General features: G+C 34.7%; 1 protein-coding gene across 23 annotated transcripts in view; it reads left to right on the forward strand.

The window, feature by feature from the left end:
• LTBP1 (latent transforming growth factor beta binding protein 1) overlaps positions 1 to 18,825 on the forward strand; it is a 459,359-nt gene that overhangs the window by 221,768 nt on the left and 218,766 nt on the right. For all 23 annotated transcript variants that reach the window (XM_056813254.1, XM_007476056.2, XM_056813253.1 and 20 more), the window contains 2 exons: positions 8,595 to 8,819; positions 9,886 to 10,160. In XM_056813254.1, coding sequence (XP_056669232.1) covers positions 8,595 to 8,819; positions 9,886 to 10,160 — 500 coding nt within the window. The remainder of the gene's footprint in view (positions 1 to 8,594; positions 8,820 to 9,885; positions 10,161 to 18,825) is intronic.

Genomic DNA, 18,825 nt, shown 5'->3' on the forward strand with positions numbered 1-18,825 from the left:
CCTCTAAGAGGCAGTTATCCTCTTTGCTAAGGACAATTTGAGAATCTTGTCTTTGTCATACACACAAATTTTCCATTAGTAGAACTAATGAAAGGGACAGTCTTTGTTCTCCTTTCTAGCATTCCTGACTGGCTGTATATTCCTTCTGTGTTCCTTTTGACTTTCTTTTATCTTTTCTTGTCTTGGAGGAAAGCAGAAAGAAGAAAGTTAAATAGAGTTTTAGCCAGCCTCTTAACACAATCACAATTCTGTGTCAAATACTTTATTTTAAAATTTCTGTTTTTGAAATCATTTTTCAATACATTCAGTATATTCTGTCATATATCATAACAAGGAATAAAAAAAGGGGAGGAGAAATTCAGCATAACTAATCTACACTTCATTTAAGTTGAACAATATATGCAGTATTCCTTTTAATATGCAAGAAAAGTAAGGAGATATGTAGTCATGTACTTCCTTTGGAGTCAGACTTGATTGTTATAATTACATAGCATTCAATTTCATTTTTTGTTATTCTTTTCATTTCTTTTGTTAATCTTTATATGTTGTTTACCTGCTTCTGTTTATTTCATTTTATAATAATATGCCAACTTGTATTATATATATTTATCGTTACAGTACAATAAAATTCTATCTCATTCATGTACCACAATTCATATTACCATTTTCTTAATTAATGAATATTTACTTTTTCCAGTTCATTACTGCTTTTGTTTATAAATTTTATTTTGTTTATTTATAAATATTGTGAGTATGTAGTGTTCATTTCTATTTTTACCCTGTTGGATTTTTTATCTAGCAGAAATATCTCAGAATCAAAGAGTATGGACTTTTTAGTCACTCTAAGTATTATTCCAAATTTTTTTTCAGAATAGTGAGAACCATTCATAGCTCCAACAATAGTGTCCAAATATGTCTGACTTTTTTTCTGTCTTTTTTTAGAGCCCTTGTACCATTGATTGATTATACCATCTTGACATCTTTGCCCAATTTTCTTGGTGTGAAATGTACATTTCTTTTAACATTGATGATTTTGAGGATTCTTTTTTTGTTTGTTTATAGTTGTTTATAGTTTGCTATTATTCACCTGAGACTTATTTATGTTATTTGATCATTTAAAATGAAATTCTTTCAAGGACCTTACACTAACCAGCAATTTTTATTCCAACTAAACTATCTCTTTACCTGTTTTTGGTTTCTTTAATTTGAATAGAAGCCATGGTTATCACTTGTTTCATGAAAAATGACAAAGTGAAATGCTATGAAAAATAATATTTAAACTCAATGTTTTTAATGTAGCCATTTCAGAATGACCTATTCTCTGATTATAGAGTGCCTTCTTTTAAGGAGTCTCTACTTACTTAATGGCTACAACTTTTAAAAGTTTTTATTCTATAAGAAAAAATTAAGGCATAGTTTATCTTTTGCAATTACTCTCCAATCACCCCCCCCTGGCAAGATGTGATTATTGTAGGAAAGCAGGATAGAATGTAGTTTTGAACAGTAATAATATGAAATAAGGTTGGAAAAGTATATTGGAGTCAGATTGTAGAAGCCTTTAAATGAAAGTTAAGGAGCTTATATTTTTTACTAAATTCAAGCTTGTGGAGGATTTTACTAAAGGATATGACATAATCAGATTTCTCCCTTAGGAAAATACATTTGGCAGCAGTGTGGAAGATGAATTTAAAAAGGGAGAAGCTGTTAGCTAAGTGAGAGTGACATATTTGGGTATAAACAAAGGTCCTGGCTATTTAAGGAAAGAGGGACTCTTATTTTATTAGTTTAGAGAACTCCTGATTGAATAAACTCTACTAATGCAGGCATACACCATTTCTGAAATTTTGAGGTTTAGGGACTTGCCTAGAGCATTGAGAGATTAGTTGACTTGCATAGGGTCACATAGATAGTATGTATCAGAGGCATAATTTGAACCCAGTTCCTCCTGACTTTGAGGCTGGTTCTCTTTCCTCTATACCAGTGGTTCTCAAAGTTTTTGGCCTCAGGAGCCATTTATACTCTTAAAAATTATTGAGAACCCATTAGAGAACTTTGTAATTGTGGATTAACTTTGTTAATGTGGATTATAGCTACTGATGTTTATAATGTTAGAAATTAAAATGTCATAATATTATATATAAAAGTAGTTTTGGCCTCATAGGTACTCTCTAAGGCTCGAAGGGATTTCAACAGTCTTTATACCACTCTTTGATAACCAATACTATATAACACACTGACTCTTAGGTGATATAAATATTATAATTCATATTTATGTAGTCTAGGCAGTTAGGTTAGTGGATAGAGTGTCATGCCCAAGTCAGAAAGACTCATTTTTTTGAATTCAAATCTGACTTCAGACACTTACTAAACCAGTGACCCTGGGAAAGTCATTTAAACCTGTTTGCCTCAGTTTTCTCATCTGTAAAAATTAACTGGCAAAGAAAGTTGCAAAAACCACTCCAATATCTTTGAGGTCAAGTAAACCTCATGTGGCATCATGAAGAGTCAGACATGAATGAAAAAATAACAGCAATTTATATAGTGTTTTATGGCTTATAAAATACTTTCTTCATAACAACCCTGTGAAATAGGCAATAATGATACAACAAGAAGAACTACTGATGGTTCTTAGGGAGCTGAGGGCTTTTCATTCTTCCTCTTCCCTTAAGGACCTCTTTTCAACTCTGCACCCACATTTAGATAGATATGATTTAGTTTGGAGGTTGCTTGGCTTTTAAAGAGATGAGTCAAGCTCTCTTTCTCATACTCTTTGGAACTTTACCATCTTCATCCTATAGTCCCAGGGATAAAAATTATTTCTTTACTTAGGTTTAGTTCATTTCTTGGGTGTCTTCAGAAGGGGGAATAGAAAGAGAATTCATGTAAAATGTAAAGCAACTAGAGGACAGCTATTTATTATGTACAAAAGAAATGCTTAATGCAGAAAAAAACCCACAGGGTTATATTGACACAGAAACTTCATCAAGCAGTAGGTACATCATTCATCACTCCTGTTGAATTCTCCTGAACATGAAACATTTGTGGGACTGCTGAAGAGACTTTTTGCCTTTCCCCTGTGCTCTGCGGTAGTTAAATGTAATTCCAAGTCTATGCCTTTTGGTAAGTCCAGTCAGTGGTTGGCTCATTTTCCTTTTTGTGGTCATCTTCTCCAGGGAGTTCTTGAGTACTTTCCAGGTCTTCTCCTGGCATTAGCTGAAGACCCAGGATCTACATATCTCTCAAACTCACAATGTTGCTACTGAAACTTACACTCTCAGTCTTATAAGTTCAGTTATCCATTCTTGGGAAATAAACAAGTCAGAAGCAGCCCCAAATCCAGGTTGAGGATTATCTAAGTGGAACAAATGCTTTATTTAGCTTTCTTATATTTATAACTGTCATACAGTTAGGGTGGTGAAAAGTGCATCAGCCCCCTTTATTATCTCTCCAGTGAGACCTAGGAAGGGAGAGCTACTTGCCATATAGGAGAGCAAAAGAAAATGGCAAGAAGGGCAAAATCACTCCCTTAGAAAGGAAGATGACATTCACTGGCCAATAAGGACATTGTTTCATTATCTCAAATTACCCCCTTGCATTTCCAGAAGATATTAGAAGAGCATCAATGCATTCTGCTTGAGTTAACTCCTGTTGGACCATCCATCATGTTCCATAGGGTATAACTGCTGTTACGTAAATATTTTATCCTCATTTTGTTTTGAGAAAATTGAGGAACTGAGAGGATAAATGTTAGTCCTTGATCACAGTACAAGTAAGTGCCTAAGATAGAATTTGTACCTCTGTTTGATTCTCATACTTAGCAGCTGATTGGATGAGTTGGGGAATAAGCGAAAGGAAAAAGCAAAGAAGATTATGAAGTTATGCCTGTGGACAGTTTATAATGATGTTAAATAATTATAAATCACATTTACATGTTACTTTTAGGTTTAAAAATCTCTGATTCTCACAAAAACTATATAGGAAAAATCTGAGACTCAGATTGTCATACAATTAGTCTGAGATAAAATTCAAGCCTAGGTCTTCCTGATTCAAAGTGCAGAAGGAGCTCCACTCTGTCAGTATGATCTCAATATAACCTCTCCTAGTTCCTTTCCTGAATTCTATTTTTAGCTTATATTTACCAAATTTTAAAAAGGAAAATACTCAAGAAATTTGCTATTTTCTTTATGATGACATAATGTATTTGTTACTCAAAAGTTCTAAAAATCTCTCAAAAGATGTTGCTGCAGAGAGGCTGCATGTATTTTAGATGGAGAAATATAGATAGAATGTTAACCTGAAATAAATCTCATCCCAGCAAGGCCTTATAGAACTGCAAAAGTCCTTCGGTGGAACATTATTCTTCTAATTAGAGATAAGTTGGAAATTTTAAGTAGCTGCTCAAATCAGAATCATGTGTTTCTCCATTTCATGAAATGACACATGTAGGTTTTCCAGCAGACAAAAATCTTTTTTCCCCTTTTCCTCAGCCACAATAACTTGAAATGGTCTGTCTACTGCACAGAAAGTGAGTTGGTTAAGGTGGCCATTAAGCTGGAGGAAGCTCCCCTACATTGTTAGAGTTTGCTTTGGGGTGTGCAGCTAAGAAAGCTTAACAAATGATCATATGAGTGTAGGTATTTTTAGAGAATTTCCAATTCCAAATTCCATTGATTTCCAAAAGGTACAGCTCATTCTTGTTTGTGTACATTTTTAGATCTTACCAGTTATTTCAAGTCCCAAGTGACATGGGTGAAATATGATAATGAATTGTAGTCCAACCACCAAACTAATCACAGGATTGCTCCAAGTTAATTTTCTAGCCTGAGTGAATTATGGAACTTGATTGACTGTCTGGACATCTTTAATACCCCTTACTTGTTGCTCTTTCAACAGGGGAGGCCAAGATCCTTTTTTTTCTAACACTGACTTTTTATAGAAATACTGTGAGCTGCTCTGAGTGGTTGTCTTAAAATTGCCCTTTTTGAAATAACAGGCCTGAGGCTCACATACCACTGATTGTTTTCAGTAGCTCCCAGGTGACACTATAGAATGCAGTATAGAGAAACAGTAGAGGATGTCATACTGACCACACTACTCAGCTTCCCAGCCAGAGGTATGTGTTCCTGATGCAATTTCTTTGCCAGGTTATCTTGTTGAGTGTTCTGAAAAGTATGTGCTATCATGCTCCTCATAATCAACCCACCACAAGGGTTGGAATTTACTCGAAAAGATATGCCTGTTATTTTTCCATTTCGTTTTCCAGTAAAAAAGTTTTATCACAAACTTTACTGTGTTTTTAGAATGGCATGGATTTTTGAAACAGAAAAAACACTATATACAAGGTTAAATATTTCAAGCCTGTCATTTGTATTGATTTTTGTTTTCTTTGATTTCAGAAGGACCTTGAAGAGAGGGACCAGCCACAAAAAAGGCTTACTATATAAAGAGATTTAAAATCTAAATAAAATATCATAATTTCACCTTTTGAAATCATTGGAATATTCATAAATATTCATAAATAGTGACTTTTGTTGGTTGAAATAATTCAAGCAAAAATATTTTAATTTATTACCAGACATATATAGGGTTTATAGGGATTATCTTCAGGTTATTTCTTGCTTTCCCATGTACTCGTAGAATGCTCTGAACAAGCTGTGTAGCAAGTTATGTGGAGTTGACCAGAAAGCCATGAGCTAGCTGCCCGACTAAAAGGCCAGAAGGAAAACCTCATGGAAATAACCATTCCTTTAGTCCTTTCCCCTTCTTGTTTTGATGGTTGATCATAGAGGATTATGTTTATAGCCACATAAGCACCATTCTGTCTGACCAACCCACTTTGCCTTCTCTGCCTGTTAGAAACCTTGTTAAGTCTGGGTTTATCTGACCTTGAATCTTGCCTACTCTTATTCTGCTGTCATGACCCAGACTGACCTAATTGCCTATAATCCTGATGACATTTCCCTTCCTAGTTCTGAATTCTGCCCAGAACTCTGTCCTAATAATCTTTTTAGTCTGTACTCGTGGAAGCTATTCCATCTGCTTGATCATTTTAGTTATTTTTCTGTGTACCTTTTTCAATGCTACTTGTGACTCTAGGCAGAATTTTATGTTTTACTGAGGGAGGTACCATTTACACAAGTACTGATAATACATAAGAAATTCATCAAAGAATGAAACTGGCAAATAGTTCAAATCTGGAAAATTTTGTTTCAGACTTTGTAACTAAACAAATATTTATTTGAAACTAGATAAGATGACAAAAATATTTTAAAAACATTTCCATAGAATGATTGTCACTTTTAACTTAATTTTTTTTATTATTTGGCCAAGTTTCCTTTTAGTTCATTTGTGAATAACTGAACATTTGTAAAAGGATTTATGATTTTAGGCACACCCGATTATTTTTTTAAATGTTAATTTGACATTTTGGAGCTAGCATATTTCCCATTTACATGTTTCAGAAAGTGTTCTTAACATTTTATTTATATATTATGGAAGAGCACAGTCCACTATTAGTTGATAGATTGGAAGGTAATTTTGCCCAATATACTAATATTATGTTACTATAATTATTTCCCACTTTAGTCATCCAAGATCCCTGCTATTCTCCCCTAATCTGTTCCTGCCCCTCCAGTTCACCTCACATACCCTGTCTTCCTCTTTTTTGTGATCTTTCCCTTAGGACTTATTCCTCACATTTGTCTCCATGAAGTTTCTTAGAAGTATATCAAAATTGTCATTCCACTCTTTCCAGCTTCTTTCCTTTTTGGCACCTAATATGGACATGTTAGAAGTCTCTTTTCCCACTGTAAATGGAAGCTCATTGGAGAATAGGGAGATCATAGGGTTGTAGTTGTATAGTTGGAAGGAACTTTTGAGGATTTTTTGGTCTACTTTCGTTTTACAGATACAGAAACTGGAGTCCAACAATAGTGAAAAGATTAGCCTAAGGTCATATAGTTAATAAGCAGGAGAGCTGGCTTTTGAACCAAGGTCATCTGACTCTAAGCCAAGCACTGCTTCTTATATATTACACTATATCCATCACTGATATATTATGACCTTGGACAAATTATTTTATTGGGTTTTTTTGAAGTGATGATAGCACCTAATTCATTGAGACCCTAGTGATGATAAAAGAGTATTTATTATATGGGTGTTATGAGTATAAATTAAGGAAATAAATTTTCTTAAGTTGCACAAAATTAATCTTGTTACTTTATTGTCACATTTCTCCTGTGATTTTAGTGGAGGCATGGAGTTCTATAAAGTGTTATTAGGAGCACATGGTTTTATACTTAGTGTTTGGAAAAGTATTGAATTTTCTCTGTGATAGATAGACTTCAGGAATTTTCCAGATTGATCATTTGATATGCCTTAATGTGTTTTAGATAGCTTTAGCATGACTTGCTAGGTTCACTATAATACTTCCCACTACCACTAAAGAATATATTATGGATTCCAGGTTCATAGAATGAAATCCTGTTTCAGGACATTCCTTACACATTTGAATCTTTCCCCCCATTTTTTAAACTACTTCAATTTTAAGGATGGAAGTGTGCCTGAAAGTCATCTGCCCCAAGTCATCTACTTCTTTCTTTAAAGTAGTTAAAAATAATTTGTGTTGCAGAATTTTTCAGCCATTAATTTTAAATCAGGACATTATACCCTTTGCATCTTATAACAACTCTATGAGGTATATGCTGCAGGTGGGGATTGACCCTATTTTATGGTTGAGGAAAGAAAGCTTCATATGGAGACTTAATGTAATAAGTGACTTATCCTATGTCCACATAACTACTAAATATATTAGTAGAGCTTCAGCCAAGGTCTTCAGTTTCTCCATCTACTATGTCACATTGCCTTAAACTGAGAATATGACAAATAGGCTTAGACAGAGTGCTATAATTAGCAACTGTTGTAATGAACTTTGGGTAGATATTGAATGATCTGCAGAAACAAAAACTGTAAGTAGCAAATGACAGTATAACAGCCTCTTGTGCCTTTTAGGTACTAGTCCCCCAAAGCCTTTGGAAGAGACAGTCCCAAACACTGTTCTTTTATAATGCTTTTCAGTGTCAATTTGAAAGCACAATACTTCCTCTTTAGTCACCTTCTGTACTCTGCCAGTAACAAATCTTGTTACAAATTTAAGATATACAGTTTATCAGCTTCTTAAAATGTCATGAGAAGCACTGTTCTTTTTTCTGCTGATCCCTTTTCCAAGTCCTCTTCTTTAAGGTCCAACCCCAAAATACCTTCCTTGTCTACTCAGACTACTTTAGTCTGAACCCCTCATCTTCCCAGTACTCAATAACCATTATTGTCTATGTTACTCAATTTATAATTACTATTGATCTCCTTATACTATAGATTAAATAGGTGTGTGAATAGATATTCTTCCTTTCTGTGACCAGGTCCTAGATTTCTTATGAGTGACAACCATTTCTGTCTCTTTGTATCTTTGACAGCCCTTTATTAGAGAATTTTATTAGAAGTAGGGTTTCAAAAATGTTTGTTTATGATATTGGTATGATATATATGACACTGATATAAAATAACCAGTTCTTTTCATTTGTTATTTTTCTTTTTAGTAATTTGTCACCTTCCATGTATGAATGGAGGTCAGTGCAGTTCAAGAGACAAATGCCAGTGCCCTCCAAATTACACTGGGAAGCTGTGCCAGATCCCAGTACATGGTGCTAATGCCCCTAAACTCTACCAGCATTCTCAGCAATCAAGCAAAAGCTTGGGAACACACATTGTCCACTCTACACATACTCTTCCTCTGACTATGACAGGCCAGCAAGGAGTCAAAGGTAAATGTTTTTCCCTACACAATTAACCCCAGTTGTGTGACCCAGTATTTCTGGGCATTGTGAGAAATGTCAGTTAGCATATGACTGGGAAATTGATGTTCTCAAATGAGATCTTGCACTTAGATGATGTTATGGATCCTTCTTGTTCTAACATTCTTCTCCAAAGTCAGTCTTTGAAAGTTGATGTTCCTTCTAAATGCTCAGAAGCTGCATAAATTAATAACTGTTAGTGGAGACAGCTAGCTTGCTCAGTGGTTAGAGAGCCATGCTTGGAAATGGGAAGTCTTGGGTTCAAATTTGGCCTCAGATACTTCCTAGCTGGGTGGCCCTTAGCAGATCACTTAATCCTAGTTGCTTAGCCCTTACTGCTCTTCTGCCTTAGAATCAATGTTTAGTTGGTAAGTAGAGTTTATTGAAAACAAAACAAAAAACCGGTTACTATTTCAAAGACGCAAATTCCTTTCATGAAATTTGAGAGCATGAATTTTTTGTTTTAAAAATGCTGAGTACAAATCTTGTTATGAATTTAAGATATACAGTTTATCAGCTTTTTTTAATGTCATGAGAAGCACAACAGAAATTCACTAGTGACATGAAATACGGGAAATTTAAACTTTCTATTTTTTGAGTGAAAGAAAATATTAAAATTGATGTCACAGCAGAAACTACATATATGAGGAATTTACAAATAATGAAACTTTAATCTCTTTTGTGATCCTTTGCAACAATCCACCTACCAATTACAGCTGAATCACACATTTACATCATAGGTTTATATAAGATTCATCCCCAAAACTATCTTTTGTGGGTTTTAATTTTCATTTAAAGTAATACTGACAGAAGCTATGATTTATTTCTGCAATCACCTTTTTATTTTAGAGAAGCTTTTTATTCTGGAGTAATTGCAAATTTGAGGTGTATGACTGTTAACATCAAGGACTTTGCTGTGATTTTTGGAAACTGTTCATGTAATGTAGGCAAACTGTTTACCTTAATCAAAATGTTCATATTTAGAATATTTATTATTATGATCTATTGCCAACAAATTATTCCATTTCTGTTTCAGTGAAATTTCCTCCGAACATAGTGAATATCCATGTGAAACATCCACCAGAGGCCTCAGTACAAATACATCAAGTTTCAAGAATTGATGGTTCCACAGGCCAGAAGGTGAAAGAAAGTCAACCAGGTCAATCACAGATCTCTTACCAAGGAGTTCCCATTCAGAAGACTCAGACAATACATTCAACATACTCACACCAGCAACTCATTCCTCACGTATATCCTGTTGCTGCTAAAACTCAGCTGGGAAGATGCTTCCAGGAAACTATTGGATCACAGGTAAGGGAGAGCTACTACTCCGTCTGAGATATGAGTTAACTTTACACAAGTAGGTCTTTTAAGTTCCAAGCCTACAAACTTAGCTGGATCAATACTTCTACATGCCCCATTATCTTTCCCCTAAACTCCTACTTTGATGTCACTGTGCCCTTTTTGGTCTGAATGTTAGGCTTCTCTGAAATCCATAGCAAAGGGATCCTATTCTCTAATATGTCTAGGCAAACTTTGGAGGTTTTTGGACCACAAAAATCTATCTTTATTTGTGGGTAAAATACAGTCAGTGGTCTCACCATAGCCTGCCTGTGGCAAAGACTCCATTTAGATATTCAAGAGTTTGTTTTATAGATGTTGTCAATTAATTAACCTAAGTGATTAACAGAATCACATGTTCAGAGTATGTTAGAAGCATGCATTTTGGTAATATTTGGTAAGGGTTAATAAATTCTAATACAAGGTTAAGATAAGACACATTTTCAAGCATTCTAACTAATCCTGTAACTACTAGCCTAGTGCCATCACACTGATGCTGGGAGGAGGCTTAAAGATAAAGCAGCAGAGCCTATCTTCATCATGAAACTCTGAGGAGCCTGTAGTGAATATAAATCTTAACAGGATCAAGTAACTCCTGCATGTGCCAAAGTTGTCTGCCTGTTATCTCATTAGGATAAACAACTCAAGTTGTGCACTCACCATTCCAAGTAAACACATTTCATCTCCTACTGCATGAGTCACAGCACCCCTAGATTATTGATGTTTTATCCCTCAAGTAGAAGCTCTCAAATAGTTGCTATTAAATTCTAACATGCCAATGAGATTAATATACTTCTTAGCTATTATTATGTTTACAAACAGTTAATTTATTAACTGGGACCAACTTTTTTAAAGATCATAGTTACAGTTACTACCTAGAAGATTAAATGTGATCATCTGGTTTATGATTAATGTAAAAGCAATAAATGCAAAATCATTTTTTAATTTAGTAATGTTGATATTGAGGGAAGGAGCCAGGAGTCACCCCATGGATTCTTCTGTAGCTAATCTTTACCAGTATTGAGTTGTATTCAATACCCAGTATTGCCTACATATTATTCATGCACCTCTGCCTGACTTTCAATTAACTCCACAATTTGGTCATTGTTAAATTTCTGGCTTTTTCTCAGATTATTCATTTCTGTATACTTCATAGTTCCATAAAAGTAGATGACTCTCAAACCTGCCTAGTATTTTCCTTCCTCCATACCTTTGCTTATGTCATTCCCCTCTCCTTAGAATATCCTCTCTATTTAGTTCTCGAATTTCTACCCAGCTCTTAAAGCCTACTTCACATTTCACTTCCTCCAAGAAGCCTTTGATTATCTCTGTGTTTGGTAATGAGCCCAGACCTCAAACATGCTGTACAACTTTGTTTGCATTTCTTTGATGCATTCATTATGTCTTATTTTATGTTTCAGTTATGTGCATATTTCATAGCCTCCTATTAGACTGTAAGATCCTTGAGAACAAAGACTTCTTAAAGGTTTTATCTCTTGCTGCACTTAGGCCAGTGCTCTACAATTCAGTTAGTTCAACTATGTCAATTATTTAAAAGCCTTTTACATTTAAGGCACTTTCAGGGTACTAGAGATATATTATGTGCCAGGCACTGTACCTATTGCTGGAGATACAATGAAAACTCAAAGGAAATAGTTCTAAATTAGAATATTAGAGTCAAGATACAGATTGGTATCTACCCAGTGTTTAGAGATGTGGAGGAAGGTCCCCATCACCTTGAATCAACAATCTGCAGAGAATTTGTAGGAGACTATCCATAAGAATAGGGTATGGAAAGGGGGCTATCTGAATTGATGGAGAGTGTATCTTGACTGATGGGATAACATTAATTGGAATATTTCTTACCTTGTAAGGAATAGTATTAATTTGTTTTTTTCAAACCCCTTATTTTACAGTTGAAGCTGAATAATGCAAGAAGAGAATTAATGGATTCTCTTTCTCTTCTTTAATACCATTAGATATTTTGCCAGATAAATATTGAGAATATAACTCAAGACTATAAACTCCATGAAGGCAGGCACCATCTCTTACTAAATCTTATATCCCTCCTTGCTCCCTAGCTCCTAATACAGTTATTTGCACACTTGGTAAGTAGATCATATAGTCACAGATTTGAAGCTTAGAAGGGACCTTATTGGCATTGAGTTCAACCCCATCATTTTACAAATGAAGTAATGGAGGCATGGAGAGATTCAATATTTTGGCAAGGATGGCAAGGATGGCAAGGATACAGCAAGTATCCAACATGAGATTTGAACCCAGGTCTTCTTGACTCCAAGTTTGATTCTATGCCTACTATATAATACTGCCTCAAGTGCTTGATATTTTATTCATCATTAATATTCATGAATATTCCTTTTTATATGAATGTACAAATGGATCTCCTGTTAAGAGAAACAGATATTAATCTAGATGGGTACCAGGCTTAAATAAAAAAAAAGCTTCTGTGTAGACTCAGAAATGTAGCTGTTTATGTGGTGGGATGTTGACAGGGTGCAAAAGCTCTCCCAATTCCCAAAGTACCCCTTTCCATCTGTTCATTGATGCCTGAAATTCCTTAAGCAGAGGGAAAAAGCCTCTTATTTCACAAGCATTTTTTAAAAAATGTGTTCTTGGAAACCCTTCACTCCTATTCAAGATGTGCCCTCCAAAGAGTAAAAAAAAATATTTGTGCCTCCTTGCAATTCCTTGTCTGCCAGTGTAGTTGTAGCCAGTTATACAGATGGATTTTTCATGAATGGTAAAAGTAATTATGCCAAAGCCTGACACTGCCATGCCAGTGTGCCTTCTTTTAAGGACTTGTTCACAATAAATTCTCCTTTTGGAGGACCCTGGAAGTGTGTTGTTATTGGGAATCTTCATCAAGAACCTGTTTCTTTGAGATGCTAGGATGAACACTTTTCAAAGTCCCAAAGGGAGTTAGGGCAAGGGCCCCAGGACTGTTTTAATAATTAATGCTCAACATTGAATGAATATACAAAGAAGATGAATTCCTTATTTTATAGCAAAAATAGCACAAGTGTTAAATTACAGGGAATTGTCATATTTGGACTGGATGATAGAGAGAACCATTTCTTCCATTCCCATTAATCTATGAATTTTATTAAAAAATGAAATTCACGGAATTTCTTGATAGAAGAGAAGCATTTTTGGTGACCTGGACATAAAGGACATTCTAGTTCCATGGTATAGCTTATAAGAAATACCAGGCTAGAATAGGATGAATAGATGAACTCATTTAAAGAAATGTGCAAGGTAATATCTAGGCATTGGGAAGGCAAAAATCCTCATGATTTCAGAATTTTAATAATTCTATGACTTAAGGTAAGACACTTCTCTGTCCTTGTGCCAGACTAAGATGTTTGTATTTTATCTTTGTGGTAATGAAGTGCCCCTAAAAGTCTTTAATTACATTTATGCATTTTTGAACAAAAATCGTTTAAAAAGTATTTTGTGATCTGTAGAAAAGAATGAATAATTTAACTAAAGGAGATATGCCCATATTAATGTAAGCTTATGTTTATATTTTACTATATAGTTGAAAAAGCACTTTACCTGCATTATCTCCCTTGTGCCTCATTATAACCCTATGATATAAGTAGTGTGGTATCAATATGAATTTTACAGATAAAACAATGAAGCTCAAAGAGTTTGTAACTTATTCATGGCCATATTGGTAAGTGTCAAATTGGCATGTGATCTTAGTTCCTGCATCTTTGTGTCCAGTATTCTCTCAACCAAAGGAGAAATGATAGAATCACATGAGAGGAAACCCAAGAAAGGAAAGAAAAAAATAGATTGGGGTAAAAAGATAACTACTTCAAATATTTAAATTCTTGAAATAACTAGAGCAATATTCCCTTGCAAAAGAGCTTTTATCATCATGTTATTTGTTACTGAAACTTAGGAATGAAGTTGAGTCAAAATAACATTAGAAGGATTAGGCTATAAGACTTCCCTGCTCAAGAAGCTTTAGTAGATTCTTGCTGCCTTGAATGGATATAGAACAAAATATATTTGGCATTTAAAATCATTCACACTATGGTTTTTGCCTACAATTTCCAGCTTGTTACATATTACTCTTCACAATAGACCTTCTTCATATTTCCCACATAAACATTATATTTTCCTGTCTTGATGCATAGCTTGTCCCCCATACCTGAAATACCTTGGCTCTTTATAATCTCTAGATTCTTTTAAGACTCAGATCAACTATTACCTCTCACAAGAAGCACTTCCCAATTCTTCCTCCAAAATTATTTGGTTCTTAATTTCGGGTTCTTTTTTAGTTGATGTTTTTTGTATACTCCTCCAATAGAATAGAAACTCTAAAGTAATGACTTTTATTTTTGTCTTTATTTCTAACACTTGGTAGAGTTTTTGGCCTATAGCAATGCTTGTTGAATGAATGAATGCATGTATGAATGCCAGAATGGCAGATCTTTCAGCAGGTGAGAGTTTTGCCTTGGAGTTTGCTAATGGGAAAAATAGGAAGTAAGCATAAACATTGGCAAAGAATATCCTTTGAATTATAAATTACATTTTCTAATTCTATTATGAGTAAGATCTTTGAGTTAAAAATCTCAAAAGAGGAAAAACACACATTCTGAAGGCCAAAAGAGATGCTACAGTATTTATTTAAAATATTTTCTTTTATATTGTAGAAGTTAAGACAAGTGAGAGCACAAAGAAATAGGAAATAAAAGAATTACATGACTGACAGCATGATTTTCTATGGCCTTAAATATGAATGCTTCTGCCAAGATTTGGAAGGAAGCAAAAATAAGATTCTTTGATTTTCCTTGCCCAGGAATCAGAGCAAAGAAAATTCATGGGAAAAAAAAGACATCTTCCCTTCCTCCACCTTTAAGTATATCTTTTCTATGAAATATGAAGATACAGTGCCCATTAAAGTGTTCATTATTACCATTGGGTGAATACTTCATGGTGCATGAAGAATGCTAGTCTTGCACTAGGAGGTCCGGGTTTTGTCTTTAGTTCCAATAAAAAGCTGGACAATGATTGGAAATCACTCACCTCTTTCTGTATATTTTCTTACATAGGGATTCCACCTTTGATTACTTTGGGGGGGTACATATTTTCTTTCATGAAGTTTTTAAGTTTAACCTAAAGTAGTTATTCTGAATTTTATTTTGTATGAAATAACTGATATGAAAAGAAAATGGAATCATTTAATTGGCCTAATCTTGAAGGCAACAGTTAGAAAGAAGACCAGATTCAGAGTTCCAGAACCTGAGTTCAATTCTGATTCTTCCACTTAAAATTTGGGCCTCAATGTCATCTTTAAAGTGATGGGTCAAACATGGATGGCATTTAAAGTTCCTTTCATTTTTAAAATTCTGATTCTCAGCCCAGGAATTCTTCATACTAGTAAAGTCATGCTCTCAACATCCCCCACAAAACAAAACAAATCAGAACAATCAAATACCTGACTTACAGACACAGTAGATTATCTTGAAGAAAGTGCTTTGCAGATCTGCAAAGTGTTCTTACTTTATTAGTAAATAAGGTAGTATTGTAGTAGTTATTATGCCTTGTAGCTCTGTAGGGTGATGTTCCATGCATTGAACCAAAGCATTTTTACCATAAATCGGAGTCTCTTTCTTTTCTTTTGAATCCCTGACAAACTGTGAGATGATACAAGGCCAACTATGGTTACTATTATGGCGTTTAAAGTAATGATGATGATGACATTCTATTCTGATCATAATTGGGGGTAAGAAGGGGAGAGTAATGTTCATAGAATTGTTTGGGTTTACAGACTTTGTAGATATGTTAGAAAAGTAAAAAGAAACTTCAATAATTGTCCCCAAACCCCATCATTGTATCTTCTGAGGACAACTACTGGACAGGCTTAATGACCAGTGATGCTTTCAGTTGTTTTCTTTGTAAATTGAAATTTTTACATATGTATCATATGCACAGATCTAGCCAGTGTACTCTCTTCTTTAGTGATATCAGTCATGGTAGAAAAAATGGAAAAATTACTTATTATTATTCACTCACTGAGCACTTATTAAATGTAGGTCAGCATGCTGGTGGTCACTATGCTAGGTGCTGAGGATAAAAAGAAAACAATGAAATAGCGCCTGCCTTCAAGGAGCCCACATTCTGTATGGAGGGGAAAGATAATGTATCAGTATTAGAAATACGGTAATACCAATTCACATTGTAGCATATTAGCATTTTAAAGTATACAAAATCCTTTTCTCACTACTAAGTGGGTAATGCAAGGATCCCCACCACCACCACCATTATATATCTATAAGGTGAGTCTAGGAAAAGTGAAGTGACTTTCTCATGGTCACTTTGCCAATAAGTGTCAGAAACATAATTCAATAATTCAAGTCTTTCCTGGCTACAAACCCAGCAAGTTTTTCACTTCACAATGCTCTTTCTTTGAATTGACATTTTATGCCTTCTTGCCTCCTTCAAGGCTGCCTTTATTAATTTTAAGCTCATTTCACCTGTATAAAAGTTTTGGCAATGGGGCATAGAGTAGACTTCTTCTGGCCTTCATATCTGCACAGGCTTCACTCTGTATGTAATGTCTTTTTATTTTTGGACAAGGGGTCATTTCTCCTTATGTAGGAAATAGAAAATTTGAGACAATTAAGGGAAACTAGAAACTTATAGAATAACTTACCCAAGGTAACCCAGTTATTTAAGAATTTAAATTGTAACATCCTCTGTGAGCTAAATAGTGAAGTTGGAAGAAAACTTCATAATTACTTCATAATGATCCCCATATTATCTACCACTCAAATATGTAGGGGATAAACTTAACAATGTGAACCTTACTTTACTAATTTCTTAAAAATGGGTCTAAATTGGTGGAGGGGAACATCACATAATTCTAGACTAGATGGGAGAGAGTTGGTGAGTAGAGGGTGCAACACTAGAAATTATGTCCATTGAGAATTTCCCTTCTACCTCATAAAGGACTTGATTATGCAGAAATTACTATAGTGTGGCTATGTTATGCAGTATGAAATATTTCACTGGGAATTTTGCTATAATCTTGATTTAGAGTAAAAATGTCTTATTGCAATGGATGGGACATCACTCACCCTACTAGTTATTTAATAAGATAATGAGAGCAGTTTCTTGGTCTGTTAAGCACTTTCTTCAACATAATCTATTATGTCAGTAAATCAGTTGTAATCCAAATTCCTATAACAAATGTCATGAAATGAGGAGCTTTTGAATTTATATTTCAGTTGTTAATAGGAAAGAGCTTCTTTGGACTGGACTGAAGAGTTGGTTAAATCCCTTTCCTTTTCTTATGTGAGTTGGAGATAAATCTTCATGGGAAGTAAAGTTGTCTTTTTCAGAGGTGCTGGTCTCCTCAGGTAGTGCCTATAAAGCAGAAGGCCCAGTGAGCAAGCTGAGAGAACAATATTACTTTTGAAATTCCTTCACAGCATTTCCTATGCAATAAGTTTTTCTTTTCTCCTATTCAGATATTTACCTTTTACTAGATGTCAGTGAGTCTGCTTGTCTCTAGTTGATCTAGGGTAGCTGCTAGGTTAGAATAAACAAGCCAGAACTTACCTAGGTCAAAGGCAACACCACACTTCCAAGCCAGGGGTGCCTGTAGTTTGTAGACTGAATTGTTAGCAGGTCTACGTCCAGTAAACACTGCCACATTGACTGTGCCCCGTGTCCTTCTTCCCTAAAGTGGAAATTGATCAGTACAGACAGGGAAAGGATGCAAGTGGGGCTTGGGAAGAGGGAGAAAACCAAGCATATGTAAGAGAACATGTTTGCATGTTATTGGGTTCCTGCCAATGGAGAGGATACGTGCTCAATTTCCTTGAAGTCAAAGTACAGGGGCAGATGTTAAGATGCCAAAATGTAGATTCCTAGAACCTCATTAAAGAGTACTTCAGAGAATCAGCTGTGACCCAAACATCACCCTTTCTTCACCCTAAGGAAGATATAACCCGAACCCAGGCATCTTGTCTCCTAGAAATGAAGGAAACTGTATTCATAAAGCATTAATGCCTAACATGGTTTATTTAACAAACAAACAAATGAGAAAGCTGATGCCCACAGCCTTTTCTAATCTTTCCCTGGATGCAGACCATTTTGCCTTGAAGAAAAATGTCTATATTATTGCACAGATTTCTTAAAACATGCATGGTCCACTTAAAAAATTTGACTGTAACTAGATTGTGTTTTTTATTTTGTTTTGGTACTGAGATCACAGATTTAGAATTGGAAAGAACTTTAGGGGGAAAGAACTTTAGTTCAGAGGTGACAAACATGTATCTTGGTCCACATGTTGCCCACTTTACTTCTGAATGTGGCTGAACCAGATTAAAATGTTATTAGGAAATTTTAAAAAAATAAATTAAAATAAATAAAACATGTATGATAACACATTTAAAAATAATCCAGACATTCTAGATATTCAACTTCATTCTACTAATACTAATATTAAATACTAATATCTCATTTTTAAATCCAAAGTAGAAGTAGCATTTTTTATCATCAAGATTTGGCTTCAAATGACTTTTGATTTTTTCTGAAATTAAATCTATGCTGAAAAGAGCAAAACTTGACACTCTTAAGAACTGTTAAATACTTT

The sequence above is a fragment of the Monodelphis domestica genome, chromosome 1 (genome assembly GCF_027887165.1).
Source record: "Monodelphis domestica isolate mMonDom1 chromosome 1, mMonDom1.pri, whole genome shotgun sequence".
NCBI classification, from domain to species: Eukaryota; Metazoa; Chordata; class Mammalia; order Didelphimorphia; family Didelphidae; genus Monodelphis; species Monodelphis domestica.